The sequence below is a fragment of the Dipodomys ordii genome, unplaced genomic scaffold (genome assembly GCF_000151885.1).
Source record: "Dipodomys ordii isolate 6190 unplaced genomic scaffold, Dord_2.0 Scaffold32, whole genome shotgun sequence".
NCBI lineage: Eukaryota > Metazoa > Chordata > Mammalia > Rodentia > Heteromyidae > Dipodomys > Dipodomys ordii.
The window spans coordinates 5,667,149-5,684,071 of NW_012267248.1; the positions used below are offsets into that span (position 1 = coordinate 5,667,149).

At 46.9% G+C, this 16,923-nt stretch overlaps 1 protein-coding gene across 1 annotated transcript in view; it reads left to right on the forward strand.

Moving 5' to 3' along the window:
- The window catches only part of Fars2 (phenylalanyl-tRNA synthetase 2, mitochondrial), a 429,795-nt gene extending 418,739 nt beyond the window's left edge, over nucleotides 1–11,056 (forward strand). The window contains exon 7 of the mRNA XM_013016736.1: nucleotides 10,797–11,056. Within this exon, the coding sequence (XP_012872190.1) occupies nucleotides 10,797–10,935 (139 nt within the window). The 3' untranslated portion in view covers nucleotides 10,936–11,056. The remainder of the gene's footprint in view (nucleotides 1–10,796) is intronic.
- Nucleotides 11,057–16,923: the final 5,867 nt, after the last annotated feature.

A 16,923-nucleotide genomic window follows, 5' to 3' on the forward strand; every position in this document is an offset into this window, starting at 1 on the left:
GAGTAGTGGGAATAAACACCTGAGGGTGCTTTGAAACTTCCCATGGACTTGGCAAAGCATTTGATGTTAGAAGGACTTCATGCTTACAAATCGTGTATCTCTAAGGAACTCTTAAGTTGCCAACTAAAGCTGAGTGGGAGCCATGCAGGCAAGAGTGACCCAGCTAGTGTCCCTCTCCTCGCCCCTGGCCCTGCCTCTGTCACAGCCTAGACTAGAGTTGTCTCTCCCAAAGCAGAAATTGCCAGAGCAACCTTTTGGTCTAGTTTCCTACAACTGACTCCACAGGACAGAATCCCTCTGGGAAATAATCATCAGCCTGGAGCAACAACAGTCAAAAGCAGTCTGAAGTTTGCTGTCTGCTGACTTGTGAACTGGAGGGACACAGGCTCCGAAGCGTCCCTTAGGCCAGGCATTCTGAGAATGAAACTGGGAATCTTAGGGCTAGTGTGTGTGTATGGGGAAGGGGCAAAAGATCAGAAGGGGCACAGAGTATCTTCTACAAAGTTCAAAATCTCTGGCTACAAGATGGCTCTTAAGGGTCCTGCCAAGCTACTCTCTGCCCTATGAAGCGCTTGATCCTCTCTCCTAGTATCATGCATCAGAAATTCATCTTGGGCCTCCACCTGCCTCAGCCTTCCCTTTCATCTCAAGTAAGTGAGTCTAGAAATGCTGGCTGAGGGTGGCTTATGTCCTGAAGCTGGACAGTTGGCTCTTAGGATGCTGGAATTGAAACAAGCCCCAGAGTCTACCCAGTTACTGCAAGGCTTAGGCTGGAATCCTAGACTCTACTTCCCATACCTGGGAAACCACTACTCCAGCTTTTATAGAAACCCCAGAGCATGTAGTCTTGCTAGCATTTGTTCTTTTGGGTTGGTTTGTTTTGGGGTTTTGTTTGTTTGTTTGTTTGCTTGTTTGTTTTTTATCAGTCGTGGGGCTTGAACTTTGGGCCTCGTTGCTATCCCTGAGCTCTTCAGCTCAAGGCGAGCACTCTGTCACTTGAGCCACAGAGCCACTTCCAGTTTTCTGATGGTTAACTGGAGATAAGAGTCTCATGGACTTTCCTGCCAGGCTGGCTTTGAATCACAGTCCTCACATCTCAGCCTCCTGCATAGCTAGGGTTACAGGCTTGAGCCACCAGTGTCCATAGTAGAGGCTCTCAATCTCTTTTTTTTTTGCCAGTTGTGGGGCCTGAATGCTGGGCTCTTCATCTCAAGGATAGCGCTCTACCACTTGAGCCACAGCACCACTTCTGGCTTTTTCTGCTTATGGGGTACTAAGGAATTGAACCTAGGGCCTCATTCTTGCAAGGCAAACACTCTACAACCGAGCCACCTTCCCAGCCCCGAAGCTCTCTAATCTTTAGCTACATAAATAGCAATATCAGTTTTGTTTATATTGTTATTTTATTGTTATTATTTTTATTGTTTATTTTTATTGTTATTATAAAGCTGATGTACAAAGTAATTACAGTTACATAGGTCAAGTAATGAATACATTTCTTTTTGGAGTGTCCCCCTGTATCATTGTAACTGGGGTGAGGTAGTATCTCACTGTAGTTGATTTACATTTCCTTCATGACAACTGATACTCATTTTTCTGTTACCTATTTATATTGCTTCTTGAGAGGGTTGAGAGGAATGTCTTATCAAATAATTTGCCCTTGTGTGTGTATGTGTCTATGTATCTATGTGTGTGTCCGTCCTAGAGCTTGAACTCAAGGCCTGAACACTGTCCCTGGTTGGTTGGTTGGTTGGTTGGTTGGTTGGTTGGTTGGTTGGTTGGTTGGTTGGTTGGTTGGTTTTGCTCAAAGCTAGCAGCTAACATTCTACCACATGAGCCACACCTCCACTTCTGGCTTTTTGGTGGTTAATTGGAGATAAGAGTCTAATGGAGTTTTCTGCCTCGACTGGCTTTGAACCATAATCCTTAGTTCTTAGCCTCCTGAGTAGCTAGGATGATAGATGTGAGCCACCTGCACTTGGTTTCATTTGCCCCATTTTTAATTGGATTAGTTGCTTTTGTTGTTGTTGTTGGGTTCCTTACATAGTCTGGATATTAATACATTATAGTGTTAATCAAAAAAAGTAATTTGCTTTTTAAAAAGAAGGAGCAATCATGGTGGCAAATAACTGTAATCAGAAGGCTGAAGTGGAGAATCTGGAGTTTAAGGCCAATCTGGACTTCATCACAAGTTCCAGGATAATATAGTGAGATTCTGCCTCAAAAAAAGAAAATCTAAGAACATTTCACTAATAGTCACCAGACCCTAAGTCTTATTGTCAAAATCTCATTATCTCCCCTTCCCTTTTGGCATTTTTTTAAATAGTTAAAGTAACAAGGGAAAATATTTACATTGTTCCAAATATTTATTTAAATCATCCTCATTCTGTGCAATAGTCCGTCATTCTCCCTGACTTCTTTCTACTTAATGTTTCCAGCCAAAGCTCACTATTCTTCAATGCTCCCGAGTAAGAAAGCTCTTGCTATCTTCAGACTGACACATTTTCCAAGTCCATTTAAGAAGGTTAAAAGAAAAACAAGTATGACTACCCCCACCCCACCCCTGCAACCCTCAAAAGTATATTCCTCTATCCAGTAAGCCGTACAAGGGAAGGATTGTAGGACACAGGAATAGGCAGCAGACTGAGGTTGACAACCACAGTCCAAGAATATGAAATGGAAAAGTCCAGAACTGAACAATTCATAGGTTTTGAATTGTACATTACTCTGAGAATCTCAAGGAAATTTCATGTCGTCCACTCTGCCCCACCCAGGACTCAGGGCATCCTTTGTCCAGCGAATGCAGGCTGTATATACAGGCCACACCTCACTGAGCAGCCTTCTCAGACAACTGCATCCCACAGTGCTTGTGTTCTGATAGACGTTACTTTACTTAACAATGATGCAATGCTTAAAGCATAGCGACTCTGGCAAGTTTAACTACATAATTGTCATTGTATTTTACTCTTGTTTGAGTGAGAGTGTATGAACTCTGGGCCTCGTGCTCTCCCACTTGGCTTTTTCACTGAAGGCTGGTGTTCTACCACTTGAACCACACCTCCATTTCCAGCTTTTTCTGGTTAATTGGGGATATAAGTTTCATGGATTTTCTGCCTAAGCTGGCTTGGAACTGTGATTTTCAGATCTCAGCTTCCCCAATAGCTAGGATTACAGATGTAAGCCTCCAGCTCTTGTTAATCTTTTTTTTTTTGAGGGGGGGGTGGTCGTGGAGCCTGAACTCTGGCCTGGGCACTGTCCCTCAGCTCTTCAGCTCAAGGCTAGCACTCTACCACTTGAGCCACAGCACCACTTCTGGCTTTTTTTCTTTTTGCTTATATGGTGCTGAGGAATCGAACCCAGGGCCTCATGCATGCAAGGCAAGCACTCTACCACTGAGCCACCTTCCCAGCCCTTGTTAATCTCTTAATATACCTAATTTATACCTTACATTTCACCAGAGGCAGCTGAAATAATACAGTATCTATCAGGTTTGATGCTGTCCATAGTTCTTAATATGACCCTACCACTCCTGACAAGGGATGATGACTGTATGAAGCAGTCATCTGAGATGCTGATCTCTGTATTAACACAGGAATACCTCCCTCATTCAGTCCTCACAAGCCCTAGAAAGTAAGTATTGTCAGTTTCACTCTAGAGGTCACTGAGTCACAGGAAGTTACATAATCTGTTCCAGATCTCAGGTAGTGAAGCATGGAGCAGGAATTGGAGCTAGATTTAACCACAGTCAGCTTCTCTTCTTTCTACTTCACCCCATTCATCTCCTGATGGCAAGAGAAATATGGAACTAGTCCCTCTCCACCCTTTGTCTTCTAACTTTGGGCCTCTTGCTTTAAGTCCACACCATCTCAAGAAGTGGTGCATGAAACTGACCCCTCACCTTGTCACGGTGTGCTGATGTGGGCTCCAGACCGAGCTTCTGCATCAGACAAGCGGGGGAGCAGAAGAGCCAGCTGGGGAAACCCAGCTTTGTCACTGTGTACGTGGAACTCCCCTGGGTCTGCATCTTGAGTAATCCCCGAAGGAATAGGTGGCGTCTGCAGTGCCCATGGCCATGCACGGTCTATTCTGGGAGGTGTTGGCCACGCCATCCAAGAACATGAAGTAGCTGCTCTGCCACAGATGGCAAGGCAGACTATTGTGGATGCTGTAGGAGCTGGGTTTGGGCTGGATGGCAAGGAAGGGTTTTATTTCAAGTTCAGATCCTGTTCGGTTGCCAGGGTGAACCGCGTGCTTATATAAGAGAAGTGTTCCCTTCCTTGCTTGCTCTCTGACCCACTGTTCCTTCCTTCCAGTGAAGCTCCATAACCCTGAGTCCTTTAAGAAGAAAGATCCTCATTGGCGTGCTCTGAACTTGGAGCACTAGTATTCTGCTATACTTTTGGTGATGGTTACTTTTATCACATAGGAAGAAAAACAAGAAAGGATTGGGGAGAAATGCCTTTTGTTTTCTTTTAGGTGCTTATTACATAGCTTTTAAAGTTAGGACTAAGTTGACACATAAAAGTGAACGCATTCATGGGTTGCCTTGTGATGTTTTGGTGTATGTATATGAGATACCTTAACCAAATCCAGGAGCTCCACCAATGCAGTCAGGTTCTGTTTCTTTGTGATGAGAACATTTGTGCATTATTAATACAGTGTGTTTTTAACTATCTTCATCCTGCAAGGAATACCAGAACTTGTCCCACCACGCCAACTACAACTTTGTCTCTGTCCACCAGTCTCTGTCTATCATGCCCTCCCCAGTCTGGTATACTGTCCCTCTACTCTGCCTCTATGAGATCAGCTTTTTTAGAATCCAGTCATGGAGAGAAAGAGAACAGTTGCATATCTTTCTATTTCACTTAGCACAGAGTCCTCCACATTCATCCATCCATGTTGCCACAAATGAGAAGGTTCCTCCTTTTTTGAGACTGAATAGTATTCCACTAAGTAGACATCTACCACATTCTCTTGACCCATTCACCCACTGATGGGAACTTAGGTGAGTTCATGTCCTGGCTATTGAGAATGGTGCTGAAATAAACAGAATGTAGGTGTCTCTTTCACATAATAAGTTCGTTTCCTTTGGATACATACCCAGTAGTGGGATTGCTGGATATCCTTTAAACATCTTTATCACTGATCCAGACCTGACTGTTCTTGACACCTACACATTCTTGTTTGGGGGCTAAAGTTAGGACTGAGAGGAGGAGGTGCCAAAACACAGGGTCCCTCCTTGCAAGTTTGTCGCTCTATCCTGCCAGCCCCTCACAGACTGCCGGCGGTCCTGGCTCTCTTTCTGCTTGAGCAGCTGGACTTGTAAAGGATGGTAGAGGTGGGCGGGCCTTGGTAGTCACAGTGGAGCAGAGAAAAGGTTTGAGTCATGCTTCTGGACTTGGCTTGATGACTGGACTTCCTAGAAGAGGTGTGAATGAGAGGCTGGGAAGAACAACTGAAGTGGGCGGAGACACACACACACACACAGCTGGGTAGCACAACTCATTCAGAAGCTGGTAGGTGGATGTTTATGGCTGCCTTGTGTCCTGTTTGTTAAGCCCTCAGCAGGCAGAACAATCAGAATTCCTTTTGCAGGACAAACAACATCATCTCTGTGCCCAAAGGATATAGTAGAAGGAAAAGTGTTATGTTTGTTTGTGCCGATACTGGGGCTTGACCTCAGGGCCTGGGTACTATGCCTGAGTTTTTTTATTCAAGGCTGAGGCTCTATCACTTGAGCCACAGCTCCACGTCCAGCTTTTTTCATGATTAATTGGAAGTAAGAGTCTCTCAGACTTTTATTCCTCGGCTATCTTTGAACCTTGATTTTCAAATCTCAGCTTCCAGAGTAGCTAGGATTACAGGCATGATGAACCACCAGCACCTGGCTTGTACTGATTTCTCAGTCTCCACTCTCTTATTTTCCCAACTATCTAACTCCCCAATCCACTTTCTAATGGGCCTGTAAGCAGGAAAGACCTGTGTGGTAGTCCATGCCTGTCATCCCAACTACTTAGAGGCAGAGATCAGGGAGATCAGAGTTCAAGACCAGCCCAGCTAAAAGTTAGTGAGACACCCCCTCACCCCATCTTAAGAAACAAGCTGGAAATGTTGATTCATGCTTACAATCACAGCCATATGGAGGCCATAGATGGAAGGATTGCAGTCTGAGGCGGAAACCCTATTTGAAAAAAAACGGGTTCAGGCATGGTCTAAGTAGTGAAGTAACTATCTAGTAAATGCAAGGCCCCAACTTCCACAAGTACCACAAAACAAGAAAAGAAAAGCTTATTTGGGAACACAGTTTAGAAATTTTGAGTCCATGACCTACTCACTCTATGGCATTGGGCTTCGATAGCACCTCATGGCAGGAGCACATGGTACAAGAGGCTCATTTGCCTCGTGGCAGGGCATGAAGAGAAGAAGGAGGAGGAGGAGGAGGAAGACGACGACGACGACAAGGAGGACGAGGAAGAGGAAGAAGAAGAGGAGGAAGAAGAGGAAGAGGCTGAGGTTTATTATCCCCCTTGAGGTCATGCCCCCAGTGACCCAACTTCCTCCCCCTGAGTTGGGGACAACGCTTGCAACAAGTGGGCCTTTGGGAAAACATTCTCGACCCAAAAAACAGCACTGAGGTTAGAGGAATAGATAAATGTGTTTGATGTAGCTGCTCGGTATGATGATCAGTTGTTCCGCTCTGAAGCCAGGTTGCCTAGATTTTGTTTCTGGTTTAGTTTTATTCAAATAAAATTCATGTAATACAAAATTATACGTTTTGAAAGTATACAATTGAATGTCATGTAACACACTGCATGACCACTGCACTACCAAAACAGTGTCATCATTCCAAAGAAGGCCTTATACCATTAAGTAGTTCCTCCTTTTTTCTCCCACCATCCCTGCTAATTACAAATCTTTACCTGTCTGCATAAATTGCCTATTCTGAAGATTTCTTAGAAATAGAATTATGTAATGCATGATCTATTGTATCTGGCTTTATTTATTAGGGTTTTGAAGTTCATCACATTGTATCTAATTTTTTTCAGTACTGTATTCCTGTTTTATGGTCCAATAATGCTCCAGTGTATGGAAATACCACATTTTTATTCCCATTCAGCTGTTAGTGAGTATTTCCACCTTCTGATGATTGTGTACAGAGTTACCTGAAAGTTCTTGCACACGTTTTGTTTTTTTTGGGGGGGGGAGGGGTGTCCGGTCATGGGGCCTGACCTCTGGGCCTGGGCGCTGTCCATCAGCTCTTCAGCTCAAGGCTAGTACTCTACCACGTGAGCCACAGTGCCACTTCCGGCTTTTTTTTCTGTTTATGTGGTGCTGAGGAATCAAACCCAGGGCCTCAGGCATGCAAGGCAAGCGCTCTACCACTGAGCCACCTTCCCAGCCCCTTGCACAAGTTTTTATTTGGGCACCTGCTTTCAATTCTTTAGGATATATATATATATATATACATGTACACAGACACATATATATGAAAGGATCCTTCACATCTATCCCAGAGGACCACACAGAGACAGGCAGGCAGAGGAGAAAGATTATTATAAGGTTTATTAGAGGAGCCATATTTCCCCCAAGAGGGAGCACATGGCACCTGTTCCTATCCAGGTGTCAGGAGGGTCTGGTGGCAGGAAGTGAGGTAGGTGGGTGCTCAGGTGGGTCTGGGTGGAGAAAGAGAACGTGGCCAGCTGTAGAGCGGGAACTCCAGGGCAGAGAGAAACTCAGGTATGGGAGGAGCTGAGGACCAAAGGTGGGCATAATGCTGACGATATACACATACTTGCACATGTGTGTGTATGCATATACATACCCAGCTATTGCGGGGTCATGTGGCAATGCTATGCTTAATGTTTTGAACATAGTGGGTCTTGAAGACTTCAAGACCCCACTATGGGTTTTTGCCTGGCTTTCAATCCAGCACTGCACCTATGAGCTATGTGAGCTTGGATGAGTTCATTATGCTGTCTGTGCCATTTTCCTCAGCTCCATAACAAAGACAATAATGCTGTTTACCCAGTGGAGCTTGCTGCTTAAATGAATTAATGTGTGCAAAGAGTTCAGACCAGTGTATGGTAGATAAGACGGGCTACTCTCCCTGTGGGGCATGGGGTCAGACAGGTGAAAGACTGAGGAGCATTAGGGTTAATAAAAGGCTTCACCTAGCAGGCTCAACCTTCCAGGTTTGATCCCCAGTACCAAAAAAAAAGGTTTCAAAGCCAGGTGCCAGTGGCTCACATTTGTAATCCTAAATACTCAGGAGGCAGATCTCAGGATCTCTGTTCAAAGCCATCCCCAGAAGAAAAGTTCATGAGCCTCTTAGCCAGCAAAAAACTAGAAGTAGAGATATTATTCAAGTGGTAAAGTGCTAGCCTTGAGCAAAAAAAAAGCAAAACAACAACAAAAAAAAACAAGCAATGAGTTCAAGACCCTGAGTTCAAACAGGTACCAACAAAAAGAAAGAAAAAAGATTCAAATGCAGGGTTAGCTATCACGGACACCCCTCCAATGAAGAAATCCTTTTTTCTTACCTAGTCATGGATAAGCTGGGAGAGTCACCACTCTGTGAGCCTGTGGCTTTCATGGTAAAACACTCTTTGAGACTGAGGAGACCAGGACCTTCCACTCATGAACAGCGTCTGTTCATAGCCTGAGCTGGGCGGGGAAAAGGAAGAAGGATCCGGAGCAGGTTGTATCTGAGCCTGGGAGGGGATGAGGCTGGCCCAGCCAGCGCGGTCATGGGCATCTCAGGGTGATTCTCTGAGGCGCTGCAGGGCTGAGATGCTGGCTTCTGCCGGCCCAGCTCCTACATCCCAGGGGCCTGGCCTTCTGGCTTTCTGGAAGCAGGCACAAGGTAAGAGTGAGAAAGAGCAGAACAGGATGGCCACGCCAGGCTGGGAAAGAGAAGGAAAAGAGACGCCAGTGAGACTCAGGCAGTATGAGGAGGCCCTGAAGTGAAGGCTGTGGGCTCAGAGGACAACATGGGACTGTCATGTGTTCCTGGAGGGAAGGAGTGACCCAGATGCCAACCCACCTGAAGCTTCTTCATACAGGGCTCTGGAGAAGCCAAGGCCTCGCCTGCCTTATTTCTGGCCTCTCTTGCACAGGCTGGGGGCAGACAGAGGAGCTCAGCCTGGGTCTCCTGCTCTGCTTCAGCTTCTTTTTTTGTTGTTGTTGTTGGTTGTGGGACTTGAACTCAGGGCCTGGGCGCTGTCCCTGCGCTCCTCAGCTCAAGCCACAGCGCTACTTCCCGTTTCTAGTGGTTTATTGGAGATAAGAGTCTCACAGACTTTCCTGCCCAGGCTAGCTTTGAACTGCGATCCTCAGATCTCAGCCTCCTGAGTAGCTAGGATTACAGGCATGAGCCACCGGCGTCCAGCTGCTTCAGCTTTTTGATCTGAGGCCAAAGGCCGAGGTTGCAGCAGCTGGCAAGGAGTTCCTGTGGCTCAGAAACTGCCTGGGCCTTCATTATTCAGAAGAGAAATGTCAGTGCCTAGATCCGGCAGGTGTCGGATCCCTGCCCTGCAAACTGTCAGCCCTGCCACTGCCACCTCACACATTCCAGAATTACCCAGGTGACCATGACAACCAGGCCTCCACCACTGTAATAAAGCAGGACACTCAAGTCCCTCTCCGCATGGCCCATGTGTGACACATGTGTGTACGGCATCTCTAGTATACGCTTTCCAGGGTTTCCTGTGGCCTACAGGCATGCTGAGGGTGAGATTCCCCTCCCCCAGCCCGGCCTCCGCCCCCCTGTGCTGCCAAGTGCCCTGCAAACACAGTCTCTTTCTGTGCCATGGAAAAGGTAGAGAGAAGTGATGGCATTGGTTTCAAACCTTGTCTGCTTATCAGAATCACCTGAGGAAGTCCAGGTTCTGCCTTCTGGCTGCCTAATAAGATTCTCCCCCATCCCTAGTGGCCTTCTGTGGACAAACAGATCATGAAAATGTGATATATATACATATATGTGTGTGTGTGTGTGTGTGTGTGTGTGTGTGTAAGTTTTGTTCATCTATCGAGAAGAATAGTATGCCATTTGTAGGGCATAAACCTGAAAAAAAAAATTATGCCAAGTAAAGTAAGTCAGACTCAGAGAGACAAAGGGTATATGTTTTCTCTCCTGTGCCACACCTGTAAACATGCACAGGGTCATGCTATACATGCAGACGTATTAACTATAGCATGGTATCGGCAGGGGAGGGTTCCAGGACTGTGACTCCTTAAGACAACTAACCTACTGTTTAACAAAATGAATACCAGGAAGCTGGAACATGTGCTGTGGGGGGTTTGAGGTCAAGAAGCGGGGACGGGATGAATGGGGAGGGGAAGGTGGTTGAATGCAGTCACAATACATAATACATGTGAAAATGGAGCCAGGCAGTGTGAGGGGCTGGGGTTGGGAGAGACAGGGAAATACGATAAAAGGGGTTATGCTGACCAAGATGCAGCATACTTATCAACTGAAATGTTTGTGCAACTCCTTAAAAGAAAATACAAAAAGACTCCCTAACTAAGGCTATCAAATCTATGGGAAGCTCCTTGAGCACTGTGATGTCCAGTGGGGCCAGCCAGCAGTCTCCATTATCCAAGCTAATGGTTCCCTGAACCAACACCCACCCCACCCTGACATTTTTAAGCTGTGGATCCTTGTTGGTAAGTGATGCTTCTGCACTGAGCTGGCTGTCAGTGCTGCACCCAAGTTCAGCCTCGCTAGCCCCGGAAGTCTGGTCTGGTCCTGGCACCCACACTGATCATCACCCACATGCTTCTCTTTCCCTTTCCAGGACACTCAGGACCAGCCACTGTTACCGAATCACCTACCGCCACATGGAGAGGACATTGTCCCAGAGAGAGGTCAGCAGTGTCCACCAGGCTGTGCAGGAGGCTGTGGTGCAGCTGCTGGGCGTGGAGGGCCGCTTCTGATATCGCCGCCCCGCCCAGGCCGTGGTGCCAGCATTTGCTGAGAGCAGAACAGGCATTGTTTGGAATTAGAACATCAGTTACCTTTTGATAAATGTGTAGGTTTTAGGACTTTCAGAAATAAAGGCTCACTCTTGATAAAATGTTGACACAGCATTTGTCTTTCATTTGGGGGAAGGGGGCAGAGAGCAGTCATATAAGAGTTTCCTCCTATTCCTCTTAGAAACACTCTGCTGGTTGGCTCCCAATGTGGTTAATTGGTCCCTGGGTTGCATTAAGCACCAGGCATGATTTCTTGCCTGACAGACTCTTCTACCCATGTACTGAGTGAAGCCACACAAAGGGGCATCAGAAACTGGAAACATATAGGCTTACCTCATTTCTGTAGACTCTGTTTTATTGTAGTTTGAAGATACTTCAAACTTGAAGATACTTTACTTGAAGATACTTTACAAATTGAAGTTTTGTGGCAATGCCATGTGGAACAAGTCTGTCATACCAGCCTCATTTTCCCAATCGCACAGATGAGCATTTGCAAGTTCTAGAAATGTTTCCTTCCCTCCCTCCCTCCCTCCCTTCCTTCCCTCCTTTCTTCCTTTCTTCCTTCCTTCCTTCCTTCCCTCCTTCCTTCTTTCCTTTGCAACTCAAGGCCCCTTGTTCTCTCACTTGGCTTGCTCTCTCATGGCTGGTACTGTACCACTTGAGCCAAGCCTCTAGCCTGGCTTTTTGCTGGTTAAATGGAGAAGGCATCTCACAAACACATTTCTGCTTGACCTGGCTTTGAACTGCAATCCTTCAGGTCTTGGCCTCCTCAATTGCTATGATTACCAGCATAAGCTCTGGTGCCCAATTAAGCAATTCTGGGGCTGGGAAGGTGGCTCAGTGGTAGAGCACTTGCCTTGCATGCCTGAGGCCCTGAGTTCGATTCCTCAGCACCACATAAGCAAAAAGAAAAAAAACGGAAGTGGCGCTGTGGCTCAAGTGGTAGAGCGCTAGCCTTGAGCTGAAGAGCTGAGGGACAGTGCCCAGGCCCAGAGTTCAAGTCTCACAACCGGACCAAAAACAAAAAACAAAAAAAAACAATTAAGCAATTCTGTGTGGTGTGGTGTGGTATAGTTGTGTGTGTGTGTGTGTGTGTGCATGCACATGCATGCACTAGCAGTGGGGCTTGAACTCAAGACCTGGATTACTGGTCTGTGTACCTTAGTGTTTTTGCTCAAGGTTGGAACTCTACCACTAAAGCCACACCTCCAGTTCTAGCTTTTTTTATAGCTTTTTTTTAATTAAAGATAAGAATCTCTTGACTTTCCTGCCTGGGCTGGCTTCAAACCAGAATCCTCAGGTTTCAGCCTCCTGAGCTGCTGACCTAGCAATATTTTCTAATTAAGGTCAAGTACAGAGTTTCTTAAATATAACACTTCTGTATACTTAATAGATGATAATATAGCATAAAAATAACAACTGCATACACTGGGAAAGCAAAATTGCATGTGACTTGCTTTTTGGCGGTATTCACTTGGCTGGAAACAGACCTCACTATCTCTAAGATATGCCAGCCTGGACAGGAAGACTTCTGTATCAGCTGCCATTCCTTTCTCCCTTCTTTGTTTTGCAAAGGGCAGACTTCAAAGAGGCCACTAATGAAATGCCAGGGCCTCCCTTGAAAGTGAAGGGAGTCACACTCTGAGCCAGGCAAGGGATTTATTTACTTTTCATCAACCCTGGCCTTTGAGTCAGCCCTCTGGCCCTGGGCTTGGGCCTTGCCTTCTGCCCCAGCTCCACTGCCAAGGAAAGAAAGAAGCAAGAGCTACCCTGACTCTGGGAGGCACACAGAGAGCTGGTTTCTCCAGCTCCCTTCCAGGCTTGGCCCAGCAGGAGGCCTCTGTTTTGGGAAGCCGACCTTTAAGGGAGAATCTGGGGCTTTGATGTCCCCTTCCCATTGCAGGCGCTTTGTAGTCTGCCTGCTTCACTCATGACCAGTTTTCATAATCAGATTTGGTCTCTGGCAAGATGCTGGAGGCTGCTGGAGGACTGTGAGTGCTGGGATAAATATTTGATGAGGGGTGGCCATTATCAGGGAGGGGTGGGGGAGCTGCTTTCCGAAGGGAAGCAATGACTTTAATCGCTTCTTGCATCTTCTGAGTTATTAATGTGCACTTTGCCCTTGGATTTTCAAGTGAATTAGGGAAGCCATACCCTATGCTTGGAGCCTCAAGCCTGCCTGGGGTCCTGGGGCTCCCTTGCTGAGATCCCAGCGGTGGGTGACTTGAGTGCAAACACATAGTGCGATTAGCTGTTCCTCTTTTGGCAGCCATTTCTGTTGAAGTCTTGGGCTGTTTCCAGACAACTGTTTAGCCCTATGACTGGTGGATACCATGCATTTGCTAACCTGAGCAATACTTGCCAGACTTGTGCCAGGGGCATAAGTGATTCTGGGGCCTGGTTTCTCAATCATTCCTCTCAACTGTTCATGATGCAGAATTAACTGTTACCTAAAGTTACCCTGTGAGAGGGCAGAGACCTAAGGAAGTCACAGAACGTGCTCAAATACACAGCAAGGTGGGGGCAGGCCTCTTGCTCCAACCTATGGCTGCCACATGAAGAGTATCTGTCAGAACAAGGATACAGGATCTGTGCCCTCTCCTCCCCGAGACTTCCTTCTACTTTTGTTAGTTTCCAGGTCTAAATTGACTTCCTGGCTCTGGCCCACTGGCACTGTGCGGGAAGTGGACCTTCTCTGCCATCAGAGAGCCCAAGGCACCACCTAGCTCTTGATGTTTTCATAGGATTCACACAGGGAAATGAGATAAGAAAGGGAGAATAACTTGATCCATGATGTGAGCAGCCACTTTGCAGTTCTAGAAACGCGAGCCCATATGCACTTGGGGCCTGATGCCAGAGCCATCACTATGGTCTCTGGAGAGGCTCGCTTTCCTCTTTTGTCCAACAATGCCCATGCTGAGGACTGATGTGCCACACTGAGGAAACAGCACTCAGTAAGAGACCCTTTCACATGATTACTTAGAAGACAGAGTCTCTTAGCACCAGAACAGATTCCAAGGATGTCCTCTTGTCTGTACATGAGGGACCGGAGCTGGAAGGGACAAGACACTTGCTCAGGACATCATAGCCACTGGTGCAAGAGTGTGATCTAGAATCAGAGTTTTTCAGGAGCATTTCCTTAACTTCACATTGTATCAGACATCATGAGCATGCCTTTAGGTGGTTGGGCTCTTCAGAGCCTTCACTTAAGGATCGGAGTCCAGTTGAGATGACAAGGAAAGCCGGAGAGGCCTGCTTAAAGAACTGAGCAAGTGGTGACTTGATCATTAGAAGTGTCGTGGCACCTAGTCTCTGGAAACCCAGTTCTGTGTGAGGGCTCTCATCCCTTTTAAGAATGATCCCCAAGACCACAACCTGGCACTGGAAATTGAGTGCACAGGTCACTCATTCTTCTAGCAAGCTTCGAAAAACACAAGTACACTGAGATCAGCAGTGCCAGTGACTCAAATGTCAGTGATAAATTGTGAGCACTGGAGCTGGGCAGGGGCAGGTGTGGGAATCCCAGGGGCCCAATAGCCACTTGTGCCATCATCCCCCCTCTGCTTTTTCCCTCCCTGGGGCCCTGCTGGACCTGTCCCTGTGCTATGCCCTAAAGTGATTCGTCTCAGAGCCATCAGGGTCGCTTAGCAATGAATAAAATGAAGGCCCTTCCCCACGGAAGGCCCTGTCGTTTTCATTTATAAAGCAAGTGCTTTGTGCAATAGGTGCTAATAAAAGTTACTTTAAAAAATACCTGAGAGGATTAAAGAGCGCATGAGCAGCCTCTCAGTGCCCCGCAGCAGGCTCTGCTCTCCCAGATGCCACATGGTACACATGTGCACCCTCACTTCCCATGCCATAGCTCTCCATCCCCGACTAACTACGCACACAGCTCTAGACAGCTGCTCACTCCTCACCAGGGCCCTGGGCCCTTTACCATCTGCAGGTTACAGACAGTTGGTGTCTCTGTCCTCAGGTCAGAAGCTGTTCATTTTTACTAAATGGGAACAGGTTTTTTTCCCCCCTGGTTTTTATTCCCTAAACAATAAACCATAACTGTTCACACAGCACTTGCATTATATTGGGTATTATAAGTAATCTACAGATGATTTGAAGTATAAAGGATGATGTGTGGGGGGGTTTATGAAAATATGACAGCATTTCGCATAAGGGACTTATGGGCTTAATATCCTTGGAGGATCCCAGAACCAATGCCCCTTGGATCCCTGGGGCAGCTGTCTGCTGCGGCTGTGGAGGCTCTGTCAACACCAGTCACATGCTAGTAGAGTACCAGGCAGGGGTTCATTCATGGTCTTTAGGTGTGGCTCTCTGCATTGCTTCAGCCCAATAAGGAGTAGAGGCCACTATTTCCTTGTGAGAGGTGGAACCATGAACAAGGCAACAAGGCCCAGCCCTGCCAGAGTTCCCATGCATTGTCTCAATTCTACCCTCACGCCTCACGCAACTCCCCCTTTCCCGGTGAGATATGGTCATGCCCAAGGAGACGCTGCAGAGCAAGACTGCAGAAGAGACCTTTGACAGCTCTTACCTTTTCCTCATGTTCCTCCCATCACTCGCTTGGCCTTCCTTCTGCACCCTGGCAATCCTGGCAAAGGATGGTGAGCCACCACTGTGTATCATCCCCACCGGCACCTGGCTTTAGTCTCCAAGCTAGCAGCAACAGCAGGCAGACAAACCACAGGAGCCACTCAGTGAGGTTCGAGGCCTATGCTGTGGGGCTGTGGGGCCAGCAAGGGTTCCATGTGAAAACACTGGAAGCACCTCCTTATCCTCACAGTGGTTACTAACTGTCCATTGAAATGCCAGAAAACTGTCAGAATTGGAAAGGCTAGCTCCTGAGTTGCAGAGGAAACAGCAGAGCTGAGCAATCGGGCCCTACAGGTGTAATGGAAGGTCCCCAGAGGCTGTGAGATCCAGTGAGAATTAGAGCTTGCCCCTGACCTTGGCAGTCACTCACTCGAGAGCATCTTGACTCTTTCTAAGTGGCTTCTGCACCTAGAAATGCCTCCTTGTAAGCCACCAAACAAAACACGATAGTACCCCACTCGAAGGAGCAAAGCCACTCGGATGAGGTGCTCTGCTCTGGTGCTCTGTCTTGCTCAGGCTGTATTCGGCAGAATGGGTCCAAATCCAGCTCTGCTGTAGATATTCTTAATCCACTCAGACTTCATCTCAGATCTGAGATGGAGATAACCATCTCAGAAAAGCCTTCCTTATACATTTGCTTAAATGTGAACAGCCAACCAATCAAGAAAATTGTGTGTCTACTACTCACCAAAACTCAGGAGGGAGAGTCTGCATAAGTTCCATTTAGGAACTTAAGGTCTATCCTCCACCCTGGGTCCTCCCACTGGTGGGTGGTAGAGCTATGACTTAAGGCTTCTCTCTGTAAGATTAAAGACTCTGTCTTTCCCATTCTGTCAACCATCCCTTGAGAACTAAGCCAAGAAGGCATTCACCAGCCTGACGACACCTGACATCCCTTACACTCTACACAGAAAACAGTGAGGGCCATTCATAGCTCAAACTGAAGTCAGGGGTGTGTGTGTGTGTGTGTGTGTGTGTGTGTGTCTTTGTAATAGCTCCAAAGAACTGAAGTCAGGGGTGTGTGTGTGTGTGTGTGTGTGTGTGTGTGTGTATGTCTTTGTAATAGCTCCAAAGAACTGAAGTCAGGGGTGTGTGTGTGTGTGTGTGTGTGTGTGTGTGTGTGTGTGTGTGTGTGTGTGTGTGTCTTTATAATAGCTCCAAAGAAGTCTTGCCATTCTCACACATCAAAATGATGAAGAGAACATTTAGGAAAAATAAAGGCAGGCACTGAGGCTGGTGAAGCAACCAGGATGGATCTGAACAGGAAGCTGGTGCGTTTCCTTTCCAGCAGCCCCTTCCCAGCCTGGTCTCTGCTACAGCTTTGGCTAGGAGAAGTTCCTA